The sequence below is a fragment of the Kryptolebias marmoratus genome, linkage group LG15, assembly GCF_001649575.2.
Source record: "Kryptolebias marmoratus isolate JLee-2015 linkage group LG15, ASM164957v2, whole genome shotgun sequence".
Classification (NCBI taxonomy): Eukaryota; Metazoa; Chordata; class Actinopteri; order Cyprinodontiformes; family Rivulidae; genus Kryptolebias; species Kryptolebias marmoratus.
Window position 1 is genome coordinate 33,378,247 of NC_051444.1, and position 18,611 is coordinate 33,396,857.

General features: G+C 37.8%; 1 protein-coding gene across 3 annotated transcripts in view; it reads right to left on the bottom strand.

Moving 5' to 3' along the window:
* Positions 1–295: 295 nt before the first annotated feature.
* large2 (LARGE xylosyl- and glucuronyltransferase 2) overlaps positions 296–18,611 on the bottom strand; it is a 121,978-nt gene continuing 103,662 nt past the window's right edge. For all 3 annotated transcript variants that reach the window (XM_017438776.3, XM_017438777.3, XM_017438775.3), the window contains 6 exons: positions 15,997–16,152; positions 15,401–15,564; positions 14,827–15,105; positions 6,378–6,524; positions 6,085–6,280; positions 296–3,998 (listed from right to left, as the gene is read on the bottom strand). In XM_017438776.3, coding sequence (XP_017294265.1) covers positions 3,801–3,998; positions 6,085–6,280; positions 6,378–6,524; positions 14,827–15,105; positions 15,401–15,564; positions 15,997–16,152 — 1,140 coding nt within the window. In that variant the 3' untranslated portion in view covers positions 296–3,800. The remainder of the gene's footprint in view (positions 3,999–6,084; positions 6,281–6,377; positions 6,525–14,826; positions 15,106–15,400; positions 15,565–15,996; positions 16,153–18,611) is intronic.

Sequence of the window (18,611 nt, forward strand, 5' to 3'; positions counted from 1 at the left end):
AATTCCTCTATATTAGTGTCTGCTTTTGCTAATAAATAATTAACTTTTAAATAGAATGCAGGGGATTTTTGGATCCAATTTTTTATTGTGATTTGCATTTAAAAAGATGAAAAAAGTCAAGGAACTTGTTCATCTGAAACAATGTAGTTTGTATTCATCATTTTTGCCAGATGAGTTACACACAAGAGAGACTTACTCGGCTTGAAACCACTGATATTGGAAAATATTAGAAACTTAGGATATCCCTGAACATTTTGAGAATGAGACTATAAATAATTCCACAAGGTCTAGGTAATCTAAGCATAAAATTTATTTATTTATTCAGTAAAAGTATGTAGCACTCGCTGAGAATCAAACTTTGTAAAAATTTCTTTTAAAAACTTCCATACAATCATTATAAAAAGGCAAATGTATTTAAAGCACTTACATAGAAAAATATGATTGATTTGAGTCAATAATAATAAACAGAGTGCCTGACAGTCCCCAGGCCATGTCATACAACTGTACAATCAATACCCAGTTTCACAATACAGCAAAGGCACTAGCATTTACCACAATCAACAACACATTGATAGAGGCAGGGTCGATGGCAGCGGGACAAAGCAAAGCTGTCTCTCTTCAACAAGCAAGCACCATCACTTACAATTCAATCTTGGATGACATTTTGCTACCAGTGGAAATAACATTGGATATTGCTCTTTAGTTGGCCTTCTTCCTCTCACATGCAGGAAAAAACATAAATATTTTAAACTAACTGCAAAATTCTGAACCAAAACAAAACAAACAGTTGCTTCAAATATTATTTGTACTGCCGAAAGCCAAAATGTGATAAGCCTGTGTTAAGTTGACAAAACTTTTGACTAAATTTAACTAATCAGTTTGTCAAGATGCTGATCTTTTAGCAGTTTGATTCAGTTCAGACTGGAGTTTGACTTGGAGTTAAACATGTTCTCTTGCCACCTTATCAAGATTTGCCCAGTAAATCACAGGTCTGACACTACAAGATAATGCTTCTGATGTACAAATAATTAAATTTAAAAAATCTAACATTCCAATCATAAGACAACCACTGCAACTATTTTATTTGGTGCAAAAATGTGCTCGAGTTAGTTGGTATCCTTATGTTTGATCCTTTACATTTACTGATGTATTATTAATAATGAAACAGATTTTTCTGTATGTCCTTGTTTGTTTCTATGATGTCGCTATCTTGACCATAGGCCTGTACTACAAAGCAGGTTAAACAAATCCAGGATATCTTCAGATTCATCATCAGCTACCACGGTGATTGAAGATGAAAATTCCTAACTGCACCAGAAGTTACACTAGTCCTGCTTCCAAGAAAAGGCCTCAGTGATCCCTTGAAGAGAAGATGATTTATCTTCATGGGATCTTTCTAGTCAAATAAATAAAAAAAAGTTTATTAAAAAGTTTAAAGAAACATTTGCAGGGAATTTTAAAAAAGTCAAGTGCAATGTCTAATCAGTCCAGTCAACAGGTCCAAAACAGTGTTAAAGATTCTCCATAATTATGAACTGTATCCATAGTATCACAGACAGATACAATGCCTTTCAAAAGTATTCATCTCTTTTGGTAAGCTTTCCTTTTTGTTGCCTTACAACTTAACATTTGATTGGATTTTTGATTTCATTTAAAGCAATAATTCTACAAAAAACTTCACTATGAAAAAGTTAAATGGGAAAAAAAAAAATCAAAATTAAAAAGTTTTGAAAAAATACAAAACAAACAAAAAAAATCATATGTAGTCAGCTCCCCAACTCAGCACTTCATGTCACCACCTTTATCACATCTCTCCGGGTCCATCTCCATCTCTCTTCATCTAACCACTGGAGTTTTTGTCCAAACTGCTCTGGCTCCTTCAGGTTGCTTGTGTCCAAAATTTTTAAATCCAAGAAGAGATTCTCAGTTGGGTTAAGGTCTGGACTGACTGGACCAATCCAGGACCAGTTTCCCAGTTCCTACTGATGGAGAACATTCCCCCCCAGCATGATGCTGCCCCCACCATGCCTCACGGTAGGGATGGTATTCTCAGCATGATGAAAGGTGGTTGATTTGCACCTGACATGGTGTTGTCCATGATATTTGCTCATATCTAACCACAACACATTCTTTCAAATGTTTGGGGAAAGAATCCTGAACATTCCAGTTTATTTTTCTTTAAGCAGCAGCTCTGCCTGTTCAGTCTAACATGAAGCTCATCTTATTGCAGCATCTAGTGGTCTCATGGACAGGTCCTCACATCACCTAGCTTCATCAGGGTTATCTTAAGCTTCCTGAATGTTTCTCTGTGAATTCAGATGAATGTCCCTCTCCTCATTCAGGTTGTAAGGCAACAAAATAAAAAGATTACCAAGAGGAATGAATACTTTTGCAAGGCACTGTACATACTACAGATATTGCTTAAAATGCACATCTACACTACATATCCAGCTCTTATAATGTAAGGGGCACAATAGTTTGTGACTTTGACCATTGGGATTGGAATTTTAAAAATATGGTCAATAAGCTCGTTTGACAACATTTAACAAATTTCACAATGTTATTCACAAACTGGAATTTGCCCCTCTTCAGTGATTTAGTAAAAGGCACAGGAGATCATTTTCTTTCCTGTAAGACCGTTTCTAATGTTTGTATAAAGCTTGATAAACTTCATTTCAAAGATAAAATGTAATATTCCCTTTACTGAAAAAAATGTGGCAGAAGAAAAGAATACATTTGTCATTTCAGCCAGAATTCACGCACACAATTTTAAAAAAAATGTTTCAGTAGGAAGCACATAAATCCAGTAATTTAGACATATTAACATACATAACAGCATTAAATAAATACAAATTAAACTCCTGCTTTACTACTAAAAAACCTTTCTCCTGCATGTCAACATTGATCACATAAGTTGGTCCTAATTGTTATCATTTATAGATTATTTGCTGCTTTAAAACAATAAGAAAAAAAATATGTTTTTCTTTTGACAAAAAAACCTGTAGTGCAACTGTTAACATGCAAGACAAAAGCAAGCATGACACTGACCATAGGCAGTAAGTGTGATGATGATACTGTGGTATATGATGCAGCTGAATCATATAAACACACACTCACACTTGCACACACACTTAAAGCACATCAGAAATTATTTTAACGGGATACTTTGCATGTTTTAGAGGTCAAAAAATTTAAAAGGAAAACCAAACTTATCATGTAAAGCTGCAATAAAAACAAATTGTAAATCTTTACTATCATTGGTTTACACACAATTTTTTTTTTTTAAACAAAATCATTAAATATCTTTGCGAATATTATAAAATTGATAAGGCTTAAATCATTCTCCAGTTCGACTGACCTCACAAACATTATATTCTCACAGACATAGTTTCTCCTCCTAAGTGACAGAGTCCTGTTGTGTTCACACATCCATGCAAAGAGGCTGGTTCATAGTGTGTCTTCTGGGGAAAGCCCTGATTGTCAGAACAAAAAGTAAAAACTTTTCTTTTCTTGGCCTCGAAGCAACAGTCTGTATGCATTCACATCTCTTAATTGTCCATCTCGGCTTTTTTAGAGTCCTGTGTTTCGGAAACCCGACAAGGGTGGTTTCCTATCCTGTCTCGGTCAGGTATTCTTCTCTGCTTCTTCTCCTTGGTTGTTTGAGGTGCAGCCGACTGGAGAATTATTGTGCAGGAGCCTGAGAATGCTGTAAAGCATTACTGCATCACCACAACCCTACACTGCTGCGAACCTGTCTCCAGCCCTCAGGGGTCTGACATGTTGCTGGCTCTTAGCAGTTTTTAGATGTTCCTCTGGGCAGTGAGGTACTTAAGAGCTGTCGCGCCATACTTTCTGGATAGATCTTGATGGAACTCGTCCTTCAGGGTGTTCAAACAGTTGCGATAGCTGGAGCTAGAACGAAACTTGGAGATGTCGAAGCTGGGAGCATGGGGCATGTGGATCATGAATGCGTTAGGGAGAACCATGAGGTCATACTCCTGAAAAGACAAAAATAAAAGGCTTAGAATCTTAAACAAGGAAAAAATTACATTTAAAGGAACTGTCTGTAGCTTCTTTCACAAAACACAACAAGCCAGGCCTGAGAAGCCTTTTTCACGTTTTGATGTGACTTCTGAAAGAACAGAGGTGAGTGAAGGGTTGAAATCAGTCCACCGTTATTATGCCTCTCAGTTGTCAAGTTAGGTAGTAAAAGTGCTGTAATGATAAGCCAGCTTATCTGCTCAAGGGTGTGGTGATGATGGCAGGCAGTCTTAGCAATCAGCCAGCCACAAGATTAAAATGGAAGATGTCCGAAACATATTTTATGCATTGAACTCAAAGTGGTCCACATTATCAAGGCTGAGTTACATTCAACACCTCAAGAGTGCCGGCTTTATTTTTGAAACCTCACATCTCAGATGTGGCCAGCTCAGCTGGTTATTTATGAACAACTAGAGGCAGCTTAAAGACTGGCTCATCTTTGTAGTCATCTTCCAAAACTGTTTTGTGAAAAGAGCTTGTAATTCCTGGAGTTTATTTTATCACCTGTCTGGTGAGAGGGGGTTAGTCTGATCTTGAAGAAATATCACGTACCTTTTCACTTATTTATATTTTTTTCCCCAGGACCATTTCTGGCATATTTTTGCACAATTGAAGGGTAATAAATAATTAAAGGTTTTACGTGTTACATTTATTTACATATATTTTGAACCAACTTTTTACTTTTTTAGCTCCTGTATTTTTGGACACTTTAGTAGTGAACAATGTGTGGAAACTTCTATAGGCTCTGAAAGGAAAAAAAAACAAGTTTAAGCCTTTTCAGACTGAAACTGACAATGGCACTGCTAAGTTATGAAAACTGATAGTTTTGCTCTGTAATCCATGACACTCTGGAAAACAGTGCTCACAACACATTTAGTCTTAAAGCTTAAATTTCTTTTTGGGATTCTTTGCTGAAAGTAGTAAATTCTTTGAACCATATATTTATACTGAATCTCAAACCAAATCTGAAATGTAAAGTGTACAGCAGAAATAAAACCTACAAAATGGGCAGTTCTTTGGCAGACAGACACAGTCAATTCAATTTTTGGTGGATGGCTTGATGTAATCCCATTTTCAACGAGAACTGCTGATTTTTCAATGATTGTTTGAGACTCTGTTGCAGCTGTGTCAATGGCCTATGACTTCTAGAAATTAACTAACTTTGTTACATTGATTCATGAGGCCAGACACCAGAAAACATTCCCTTATTGTCAAAAAATGGCTGGGTGTTTGGTTTTGTTTTTTGTGCTCGGGCTGTTTCTAGAAATAGTAGATACCCAAATGGAAGTACAAAAACATGCAAAAAGTGAATTTTGCATAATAGGTCTCCTTTAAAAACACCAAGAGCTGAAGCCTGTCTGATCTGGAGGGGCAGCTGGTTCCACAGTTTAACTAAAAAACCCGATCACCTCTGACCAGCCTGGACCTCGGGACAACTAAACACCAAGGATTATTAGATCTGAGGGATCTAGGGCACATAAGGCTGTAGGAGGTCAGACAGATTTACAGGAGCCTGCCCATTTGGGGCCTTAGAGGTTAACAATTAAACTTTAAAATCAATTCTAAAATCAACACGCAGCCAGTGAAGGGAAGCGAGCACTGGGGAGATATGTTCACGCTTTTTTGTTTGTGTTAAGAGACGAGCTGCAGCGTTCTGAACCACCTGCAGCGGTGAGAAACCGGCCTGACTAAAACCAACATACAAAGAATTACAATAATCCAGTTGGGAGCTAATGAAAGCATGAATCACCCTTCAAAGTCATTAAAAAATAGGAATGGTTTGACGTTAGAATAGTTTGTGATGACGCTCTCAATTGTGCTCCTGCAAAAATGGAGCATCAACTTTTGGAGAAGCTGAGCCTGTTTTAGTTTCTTCAGGAAGAAGAGTCTCTGCTGTGCTTTTTTGACCGGTGAAGAGGTGGTCCAGGTCAGATTATTAGACACATTCACTCCAAGGAACATCAGGATCACATCCATCCATATTAATGGAGGGGGAGGTGACAGATCATTATCTGCCAAACATCCAAGTGCGTGCAGACGTACCTCAGCATCTAACTCCATGATATGAGACACTTTGTTCCAGCCAAATCCCACAAAGCGCTGGTCATACTCAGGACAGTTTCGTCTCACAACAACGTATGGCTCAAAATCTGGTTCCCACTCTACTTTATAGGGTGTGGTGGATGTTCGCCATTTGGCATAGTTGGTGGGAGCATGACCCTTTTGCCATACGTGGTACCTGGAGGGGCAGGAAATGAAAGAAACTGGCTAGTAATTAGTTTATTTTCCAATGAATTGTTGCCTTCACTGACATAAAAAGATGGGTCTTGTGGTACCTGAAGGTGTAGAGAGTCCCCATGTCCAGCATAGAGAGCAGCTCAGCTTTGGATTTTGGGAAAGAAAGACGGTAACGAAGTGTTTCAAAGGCTGGAACCACCAAGGCCTTTTTTGTGTGAGCCATGTCCAACTGCACAACAGACTTTCTGCAACAGCAAACATGAAGTCAGACAAAAGTGAAACAGTAGTAGTTACTCCAACTAAAAGTTCCAGAGCAGCATTTTAGCTTGAATTGTTAACATTTTCAACATTTGTTAAAAATGAGCAAATATTTGGTGGAGAATCTACACTACTATCATGATAGTAAGACAAACACGTGACTGTACTGTTACTGTTTTGATATTAGTTTTTGAAATGAATCATACGTTTTAGTAATTAAAATAACAAAAAAACAACAACTTGCAAATACTAAAAAAGACATCTGAGCAATTGGATAAAAGCACAATAGAGCCTCAGACTATCTCAGTGGTTTGTAACATTCATGAAAAACTGATTCAAAAAGTAACAAATGAGATGCTATATAGGTGCTAATGCTAAATCTGCATAGTCGCTGTATCCCTATTCGGACTATGTGGACTACTGTCAAAAGATTGGTTTTATTTATTCAATTGAGTTTGTAATAAAAAACTGGAAACTAAATGAACAGTTTTCAGCTTAGAAAAAAGTAAAAGAAATCTCACTAAAGATTTAATCAGTTCAGTATCAATTGGTCATTTTATTTAGCTTAAATCAAATAGTTTTTGTATCAGCTGTGTTGTTCTCTACTTGCTTATAATTTTGCATTGCTGGACATGAGACACAAATTCCTTTATTTGTATATTTGAAATATTTGAATGACAATTAAGACATCTTGATTTGATGACTAGATATCCTACAATTAACAAAACAAAACAGAATTTAATTCAGACTCTAATGCTGAGCAAATGACTTGTCTGAGCATGACAATGACCAAATAGGGACAGCTGCTGTTTAAAACAACTTCAGTATCAAAACTTTAATAAAAGTTCATGTGAACACTACACATTTATATTGTTGTTAATTTTGTTTTATACTGTCATTCCAGCAAAAAATATTTCTGCAGAAAGTCCTATTGGGCTGCACTAAAAGTGTATAATTTAAAGTCAGTCAGTTTATTTATAAGTCATCTCAAGACACTGCAGAAACATTCAGATGCATTAAAAATGACAGTTAGTAAAAGTTATTTATCTAAGAAAGCCAGCAGATTGGGTCGAATCTTCACTTCGTCACAATCTCCCATCCTGAGCAAGCACACTGGCCACAGTGGAAAGGAATGACTCCCTTTTAACAGGAAGAAACCTCCAGCAGAACCAGGCTCAGGATGGGCAGTCCTCTGCCTCAACTGGCTGGGGTTAGAGAGGACAAGGACAAGAATGAGACACACACAGAATCGCTGGTCCAGTTAAAGTTTCTATAGGAAGAAAAACAAAACAAAAAACACATAGTAATGAAAGAAATATTTACAAATACAAACATGGAGAGTAGAGAGAGTAAAGACAGCAGCTCAGTGAGGAAATATTGTCAGTTTGTCTTCTAGCAGTCTAAGCCTATAGAAGCACAACTAAAGGATAGCTCAGGAAACATAAACCAACCCTGACTATAAGATTTAACATAAAGGAAAGAGTTGAGCCTAGTCTTAAAAGTTGACAGCGTGTCAGCCTTACAGACAAAAGTTGGAAGTTGGTTCCACAAGGGAAGAGCCTGGTAACTGGAAGTTTGGCTTCCCATTCTACTTTTGGAAACTCGAGGAATCACCAATAAACCTACAGTCTGAGAGTGAAGTGATCTGTTAGGAAAATATGGAGCAAGAAGATATTTAATATATTGTGGAGCTTTGTTCCACACCTACTTCAAATGTTACCTATTAGTTTCAGTTGTTGATCATCTCCCACTCACCCTCAGCCTTTATATTCTGTCCCTCACATCCCATCTTCACTGGCTCATTGTTGGTCTTATGCCACAGTCAGGTCATCTCCTTGTGTCTCCTCTTCAACTTCTGTTGTAAATTTTGCTGCCATGTCAGCTTTTTGTTTTAATTCTTATTAAATAAGTCAGTTTTTGTTTTTTTATAAGAAGATGAGTCTGCTCTCTGGGTTTCTCTATGTCAAACCTAGTAAAGTGCTGGTGTACCCATACTGTATGTAAAACTGTAAAAGTCAGATAAATCCAAAGATTCAGCGAGCAAACATTTTACTCTTTTTTTTTTTAAGGTTTTAAATTTTAACAAACTTCAACACTGTGTTGCCTAAGTTCCACCAACATATTAACAATTTCTCCACAGGTATACAAAAAGAAAAAAAAACACTCAAAGTGTTACATAATGCACTATAAACCTTTATTATTATTGTTTATTTAGACTGTGTTTTTTAAAGTGACTTATTGCCTTGTACCATCTTGACTATGTAATAAAGCTCCATTATAAAGTCTTGTTTAATGATATAGTTTTTATGCATTTTTTAAAATTCACTTATTGATGCTAAAGAAAAAAAACACCCATGAAATTGCATTAGAGAGCAGCGAAAACAAAATGCCTTGATTTTGTGGTTACTACATTCAAATTAAGCAATGATGGAGTCATAAAATGTTGCTGTAATTTCCCAATAGAAATGTTTTTTATGACCTATGTGATGGTGTTGCCCAGAAGGTTTCACACTACTACAGTAATGTATAGAAACAATGGTGTGAATGATATAGTCATTCCTGTGTCCAGTAAAGATTTCCTGTACCTTCCTCTGCCATTTGCTTCAGATGTTGACTTTAACTCTACACAGCTTAGTGCCATCAGCTGACAGACAGTAGTGTTGAAAAACTGGAAATTCACAGAGTTAACTCATTTCCACTGTTGCATAGCCAGGGTTTCTGCAAGTTTCAGTCAGTCAAAATTTAAGCTTTTAAAGATCCTTTGAAAATCAATGATTCAAATTTAAGACCTACATGAATTACAAAAAATAATGAGTCATTGTAAAATAAGTTAACACACTCATTACCACAACATAAAACACCTGGGGATAATAAACAACTGAGGCAAGGGACAGAAGCAGGAACACAGGAAAAAACAGACTGAGAAAAACAAACAGAACTCTTAAGAAAAAAGAGTCAAAAGGCAAGTACAAAACACAAATTCTGATAAATTCAAACAAAATCATTCAAAACACTACAACAAATGTACAAATCTGAGATGTCACTAAATGTATTTGAAGACATAAAATGGAAAATGTGGACATATTTAGGACATTTTAAGGCCTAAAATTGAAAATATCAAGTTTAAGTATTTTGATGACTTTTTAAGTCAAAAACCCTGACTGTATTTTTCTGATGTCTACAGCTTTGTTCCACATCAGGGATGAAGCACTGACGTATTTTCCAGGGGAGGTCGTGGGGATCTGGATCCCCCAAATTTTGGAAAAACAAAAATTGCCCCCCCCCCCCAAATAAATCAGTTGATTAAACTATATTTTTAAGCAATATAACAAACAGAAAGCAAATCCGCCATTTATTTAGGCAAAACAATACTTTTATGCCTTTCAAAAATTATGTCTCCCAATCATCATTCTAACAGTCGTATGGACCATCACTATTAGCACGTAGGAGTGGTGAAGATAGCATGGATAAATACCTTCCAGTAAGCCCAACTTCCAAGGCTGCTGTGTTAGTACAATGGTCACAATGGTCCTGATTTTCATGTTGGAGACCTGGGTTTGATTCTTCAAAACTCCACTTATTTATTTTGACCATTTAATGTTTTGTTTTTCTGCTGCTAGCCTAAATGATTTGCTTCCAGTGAATAGCTATTTTGCAAAAGTTCACCATCAATAAATGACAAGTCACGTTTTATATATTTCCACTTCTCAATAAAATTAAACATTTGGAACCTTACCTTTTTGCCCTATGTTGCATTTCCCTATATTCCTGTCTACTCTCTTCGGTTCTCTCACTGTCCCATTTCTTCTTGGCTAACCCTCTGAATAACTTATTGCACTTCACTATTCCACAACCAGGTTTCCTTATCATATTTTCAATGACAAATGGCACACCAAGTACCTTCCTACCTATCTCTCTAATCACTGTGGCTGTAGCAGCCCAGTCATCTGGAAGCTCTTTCCTAACACCTAAAGCCTTTACCGGCTCCTCTCTGAACTCACAACATTCTTCCTTCCTCAACTTCCACCATTTTGTCCTCTTCTCTGCCTATAATCTTTTTATCTTCTTCACCACAACAGTCATCCTACACACCACCATCCGAGGCTGTCTGGCCACACTCTCCCCTGCCACAATCTTACAGTCCACCATCTCCCTCTGGTTACCTCTTCTACACAGAATGTAGTCTATCTGCGTACTCTTGCCTCCACTCTTATAGGTTACCCTGTATTCTTCCCTCTTTTGGAAATAGGTGTTGACTAAAGCCATTTCAGTTCTCCATCGTAATCCACCATCATCTGTCCTTCCTGATTCCTTTCTTTGACACCATATTTGCAAATCACTTCCTCGTCTCAACTGTTTCCTTCACCATGTCATGTCATGTCTGACATAGAGTCTGACAAAAATAACCAGGTATTATTGATGTGGCGCTGCTATGCTGGCGACTCAGGCTTGTGCACTAAATTATGGCATTATTTGCACAAAGACTGCTTTTGGAGCTTACCATCTTAAAACGTGTCAAACTTTTCCACATGCTGCAGGTGAGTTTTTACTCACTTATTCCAGAGATGCTCCGCTTTCTCTTCACCCTGTTTCAACTACACCACCTGTGGACCTGGCTGAATCGGTGAAAATACAACCATCAGGATGACTTTGAAGAAGGAGAGGTAGAAGGGAAGGAGTATGGCTACGGCTCCGCTGATGAGGTAGTTGGCCACCACTGCCCAGCGTCTTGCTTTGCAATGCATGGTCTTTGGGGTGTTAGATGAATGAGCTCTGTATCAATGCCAAGGTATGTTTTGAGTACAGGGAGCCCAGCATGATGGCGATGACGGAGACTTGGCTGAACTCAGACATACCTAACTCTGTTATTGAGCTGGATGGGTTCTCTGCTGTTCAAGCGGACCGTAATATGAACTCGGGGAAAAGTCACGGAGGAGGCATGTTTATCAGTAAATCCTGGTGTACCAATTACTCCATGAGGGATACCACATGCAACTCAGATGTTGAGCTGTCTCTCTCTTTGAGACCACGCTATCTTCTGAGGGAGTTCGGCAGCATTTTAATTTGTGCTGTTTAAGTCCATCCGAGTGGTAACGCTACACGGGCAGCAGCTCAAATTGCAGACTATGTCCAGCATCAACTAATTCATTCACCTGGAGACCCAGTTTTTATAATGGGGGATTTCAGCAACTGCAAACTGGAGTTATTCCTCCCTGGGTATGAACATTATGTCAGGTCTTTTTTTATACACAAACTGGGACATTTTTCACAAATTGAAAATGAATCTTGCTGTGGAAACAATAACAGACTACCTAAAGTTCTGTATTGATTGTGTGGTTCCCCAAAAGGTGGTTAAAGTATATCCAAATAACAAACCTTACAAGAAATTAAGAACTGTATTAACTGCAAAAAAATAGCTTTGAAAAAACAGGATTATACGGAGTTTAAAATGGTGCAAAAAGAACTAAACCAAAGGCTGAGGGAGGCTAGGAATAAACATAGGGATATTATGGAGAAGAACTTCATTTTGAGGGATCCAAAAAGTTTTTAGACTCTGTGAAAGTAGCAATGAATATGACCACAAAGAGGTCTCTTATTACAGATGATTATCTTTAAAAAAAAGCTAATGAGCTCAATAACTTTTTTATGAGGTTTAAAAACACAGAATTTCTCTTCAGGGTGTGCCAAAGTAATACAGTCAATTGATTCTGCTAATTCCTGTCCCAGGCCGAGTTAATCCTTTCAAAGTCCAGTCACTCTTTAGTGGGGTTAGCAAAAATAAATCTACTTGCCCAGATGGTATTTCTGCTTTTCTTTTAAAAATCTGTGCTAAAGAGCTCACTCCAGTCTGGCGCCCTATTTTCCAGCAATCATTTGTTCAACATACTGTTCTTAGTCTATGGAAAAGGTCAATTATCATTCCAGTTCCCAAGAAATCAAGACCATTTGATAATACTGATTACAGGCCAGTGGCTCTCACATCAGTAGTAATGAAGTGTCTAGAGAAATACATTGTCTCTCTTTTGAAATTGGAGATAAATCCTGGTCTTGATCCCTTCCAGTTCGCCTATAGATATGGACGGAGCACAGATGATGCCATTACTAGCATCACACACTTAACATTTAAACATCTTGAAAACCTAAAGGCCTATGCCCGTCTTTTGTTTATAGATTTTAGTTCTGCTTTTAATACCTTACAGCCTCACCTGCTCATCAAGAACTTACAGCAGATGAGTCTTACTCCTGTTATTAAATGGTTTTTGTCACAGCTCCATCTGTTCCTGCCACGCCTCTTGCCTCTAGTCATGCCACAGCCAAGTAACTTTCCACTCATCCCAGTTCCAAGCCACGCCCATGTTAACATGCCCACACAATCACAGTCATCTGCTTCACCTGTTCTGCCATGCATAAATACTCACAGCTCCCAGTCCTTCACTGCCAGATTATTGAAAGCCTTCAAGCCAGTAGATGTCCAGCGTACTATCCATGACTTTGCCTGATCACGACCCTTGCCTGTTTCTCGACCCACGTCTCTTACCTGCCCCTTTCTGGACACCTTATCGGACTCTGCTTCCTGGTACTCGACCTCGCTACGTTTCTCTGGACTTCGCCTCTTGGATTTGCCCCTTTTGGATTTGGCTTCTGCTCTCGGATTTACTGGTATCGACCCCCTGTCTGGACTCGGATTTCCCCTCTCGCCTCAGCCCCTTTTGGACGTCCCCGTTCGGATCCGAGCAGCAGCTCACGGAGGACTTACCTGTTCCGGTCCCGTTTCCAAGCGGTCACGTGAGTGTCCAGTCCAGAGACTTTATTCCTGTTATTGGTCCGTTGACAATAAACATCTTAAAACTTTGTCAGTGTGCGCCTGTTCTGAATCCTGCCAAGTCCCGCCTTGTCAGGTTTTATTCTTTTTTTATAGACAGACTGCAGCCTGTCAGAGCCAAGGTCCATCAGCATTGAGGTCCCCCAAGCTTGTGTTACCTCTCCTGTCCTCTTCACTATTTACACAAATGATTGCATCAGTAGCTAAGGATATGGACCCCTCATCATATTTTAATTAGGTTCAGTCCTTTGTCTAGTGGTGCGATGACCACCACCTCATTATTAATGCCAGGAAAACAGAAGAGATGCTGATTGACCCCAAGTCTCTAAGTGATAAGTTCCCGCTTTTTATTTATGACCAGAAAATAAACCAGGTCTGTTCTTACAGATATCTGGGTGTTCACCTAGATAACCTGTTCAAGTGGGAAAATCCTGTTAATATGTTGTGCTATCTCCTGCAGCAGAGATTGTATTTTTTATGTAGACTGAGAGTCTTTGGGGTTAACCAGAACCTTATGTTTTTAATTCTATCAGGCCATATTGGAAAGCATCATCAGGTTTGGAATGTCAGTGTGGTATAATAATCTCTCTGTGCAACTTAAATCTAAACTTAGTCGTATCGTACAAACTGCAATGAAGGTGATAGGAAAGACTGAAAACTCCTCCCTGCAGTCCATCTATGAAGGGTCTGTCCTGAGACTTGCTTAGAGGACACATCGTCAACTCACAATACAAACTGTTACCATCTGGCAAATGGTTCAGAATCCCTGCTTGTAGACTTAACATATTTAAAAATGAATTTGTTCCTACATCAATCAGATTGTTAAATAAAGTAGGCATTTAGTGTTTTGTCATGCTTCTGATGCTCTGGTCTGATATGTTGGTTTGTTCACTTGCTGGAATGTATGTGGGAATGGGCAATATGTGTTTTTATTGAGCAATAATAGTTTTTATTTTATTGTGGTGTCCACATGACTTATTGTTTGTAATGTATTTATTTGTGGAAGCAGTTTTGTGTAGCGTACAATGTCCATTTCCCCATGTGGAAGATAAAGTATCTATTTATCCATCCATCCATCCATCCATCCATCCATCCATCCCCTGATCCATGTGGTTCTGTCCACTGTTGATGAATGGTAGTTCTTGATGTGATGCTATCTGAGAAATCAGAAATTTATCTAGATTTTTAAAAATTCGTTAGAGATATTCTGTGCAGTAGAGTTACACCTCATTCCAATTTTTTTAGATACAAATTACAGATTTATAATTGCATACCTACTGTCATTCACCTTTTTTGTTTCTTGCATTTTCTGTATGCCCTAACTGTTGATTTGGGTATCTATTTACCTAATCAATTATGTGTTTTTCATTAAAATTATATTCCAGACAGAAAGGGTTACATAACAATGTGTTAGGTAGGAGTTTTGACTCCTTTCTGAGCATGAAAAAAAAGGCATAGGGTCTCACCTGAGGTAATTGTAGAGGCCATACATTGGCAGGAAGTCCACATCAGTCAGAAACACGTATGGCGTGTTGGCGTTTTTCAGGGCTATGTTCCTCACCAGGTTGACAGGGTAGAACTGGCCCTCCTTGTAGACAATGTGGTAGCCAACATTCTTGCGCTTCTTGAGAATCTCGGAGGCCTGAGCGTAGCGCAGGAACTGCTGAGCCTCAGCGTCGGACATGTAAAGTGCCAGGCTGATTGGACCTTCCCAGTGTTTACAGATCGCCTCCAACATCTGTAGCCTGCACGCAGAACGCATAGTAGAGAGACCATGTTGATGGTGTGTCTAAACCAGAATTTCTTCGCAAGGTAATGTGTTGCCCTAAAGAGATCACTTATGCAGTTCCACTTCAGATGAAGCTGCTGGTGTGTTATTTGTATTGAGAAGCCAAACTTTGCCAGATTTAGGAACAAGGAAGTACAGCTACTCTAGACTTGTTTAGTTTGTTTTGCCCACCACTAAAAGGTGAAATAAGAGACAATTTAAATACTAATTCAGAAGTCGATAACGTGTACAGCACAGATTCACTACAGTACCTGTCCATGGAAAGCTGAGCCACTAGTGTGATGTCAGTGTCATCCTCTGTGGTTGTGTACTCATACTGCAGGAAGTACAGGTGCACTCTGTGAACTGTCAATCGTTCCCGGCGAAAGTCATAACACAGATCGTCCTCGTCCAGCTCCTCCAGACCCGCCTGCAGCTGAGGAGTCACATGACACATTTGGAAAACAATAATTTCTCTTAATTAAATTTTTTAAAAGACATTCAGTATTGCTAAATTGAAAATCTCAATCAGGTTTTGGCTACTTAAAGGTAAATTATTAATGATGGTTACTTCTGAGCTTTACCTTTATATTCATGTAAATGTATTTATGTTTGGTAGAAACATGTAAAACAAACATTAAATATGCATCAGTTTTTTCAGAAGTAAGCAGCATTTTGAGAAAAGTCTCAGAAAATAAAGATGAGTAAAATCTTTTCAAATGAAATACTTTTAAATGTGATTCTAGGCCAAAGGACCTTTATTAAGTGTTTATTGTCTCCTCAGTTCATCGCAACATTTTCAAACAGCTATAACAAAGTAAATGCAAATAAATGATGATTATTTGCTTCCTGTATGCATGTGTCTAACCTGGACGCCCTCTGGACTGGACTGGCTCGAACAGCCAAACAGCTCCCTTCTCAGCAGGTTTCCGTCGTACTCCAGGAAGGTGAGGTAGAGGTTCCTGAAGAACTCTACGTGTTTGTTCTTCACTCTGAGCTTCTTTGGAGAGTTCCAGTGAATCACCTAAAAACACAAGTCACTGTTACTTCAGTGTTATTTTTTTAAAGGTGAAGTTAAAATCAGTTTAAATTAAATTGTTGTTTTACAAACTCATTTCCATACCTGAGAGGAATTTTTAAAATAAATTATAAGTAATCTTTCAATGTATTGATTATTTTTTTCTCCCTCCTTTCAGTAAAAGAGAAAAAAAAAAATCTAAGAATAAGAATGCTAATCCATAAGAATTGAAGTACCCTTGTCACTATTCACCCATTATTTTTCCATTTAAGTGACTATTTTTGGTTTGCAACTCCTCTTGTGGTTTTAGAAACAACAATTACATCAAAACATGCAGCTCAATCAGAAAAGGTCTTCTATAACTTTTGGAAGCAGTACTTCCATAAGGTGCTGACAATATCTGCAAAAACCTATGAAAATCTTTGATATTGACAACAATGAGATTTTGGCTAAACAAACGAGAAAATCCAAACTTCTTCAGAGCTCTAAAGACTAGACATACTTCAAAGTAAAAACATCATTTAAAGTTCATGTAAGTCAGAGAAAATTGGACTTTACATGACTGATTATACATTTTTATGTTTTATATACTTTTGACACAATCACAGCTTAAGTAGTATGGTAGTTGGAGACTATCTCAAAATGGTCGACTTAACCCATAAGAACCCAGACCTATTTTTACTTTCACGAAAATTATGGGGGTTGTAAATTATAACCAATGGGTTATATGTAACACATTTCTGAAGTTTTTTTTGAATACCTCCACCCACTAGCACAGATCTGAAATGTCACATATACTGGATGTCACATTGGGTGTGCATGGCACCGCTTTTGGAAATAGATTAACACAGAATTTTCTTTTTATTTGCAACTTATTAAAATGTATGATCACACCATTGCTTGGTTTTGTTTAACAAGTACTTCCTCAAAAAAAAAACAAAACTGCCTCATATTAAAGGTACTTTTCGTGTATTTGTGATTCATTAAAGATGTGACAGAACCGGATTGTTTCAGTCAGTTTAAACATTGTTTGACAGTAATTTTCTTGCCTCTCAAATCTTTATTGTAAATGTTAGGGAGGGCTTAGTCTGGTCCTTGCTTTCTACATGACAATGTAAGCATTTTTCCGCTTAGTCTGAAATTACTTTTGCGCTTTATAGATGAAAGATAATAGTTATTGGAATTTCTAGTTTCATTATTTTATTTAGAAAGTTATTAGAAAACTGTAGTTTATGTGTAAAATTGTATAACATTTAATTTGCCCAAACCTCTTTCTGTCACAAGTAGTCTAAAGCACAAAACAGACAGGTAGAATAGGACATGCGCCAAAAGTTATGTCTCCAACATTTTCAATTCTAATGCCATGTCAAAAAAATGAATGAGGAATTTCTTTTTTTTTTTTTGTAGTTGAAGAATTTTAAGAAATATACAATCGCAAATCTTATTAAAAAGACAACACCAAAATAGATAATGACTGGCAATCCAATGCTTAAGAAATTGGTTATTCTGATGAGAAAGAAGAAATATTCAGCTTATATTTTAAAAGTGCCCCCTTCCTTGTTTTCTTTTTTAAAAATTATTGTGCATCTGAATTTAGATCACATAAATGGAGCATCACATGCAGTTTAAAGCTTGAAACTTCACACTTTCCAGTTTGAAACTGATAAAGCTCCCTGGACGGAAAGCAAAACATGTTCAACTACAGAATAATGAACAGGTTTTTAAAGGCTGAGGGTGATTGTAAGTGGACACAGGTGACTGTTGAGAAACAAGGGACAGGTTACTGAGCAGAGGAAAGGTGAATGACAGAGAACACAAAGAGCACAGGGAGCAAAACACCTAAACTAAACACAGGAACCAAATAACTGAATTTAAGAAACAATAAACCTAACACAAAAACAAACCTAAAGACCCCCAGGTCCTGACACCTTTTTTTTTTGTTATTGAGTTTGGACTTCCAGTTCTCACAGGTTTTTGGATCACAGGGGACCAGTTTGTAGTCATTACAAGGACATTTGAAGGTCTTTTCAGTTCCTGCTTCAGAGTAGGTGATTTGTGGGTCAGTAGGGACTTTCATATGGTGTAAGGGGATGTAATTGACATAAATGTATGTTTATTGGATGAGCAAGTTGATTACTCTTCCAGCATTTGCACAAATAAATTCCAGTCAATTAAACTACTATTAAAACTTTGCAAAAGTAAAAGCTAATTCACACGTCATGCTATGGCATGCTCTTTTCGTAATGTGTGCATCACAAAATAGACGGATTTGTCATATTAGTCTTGGCTCTTGTTTGGGTGTTTTGTCCTAACAAAACAAAACACCCAAACCCAAACTGAGCGGAGTTGTGTATGCAGTTCAGTGCAGCGAAGAATGTTCAGACCTCTATATTGGAGAGACCAAACAACCTCTCCACAGACGCATGGCTCAACACAGGAGAGCCACCTCTTCGGGACAGGACTCA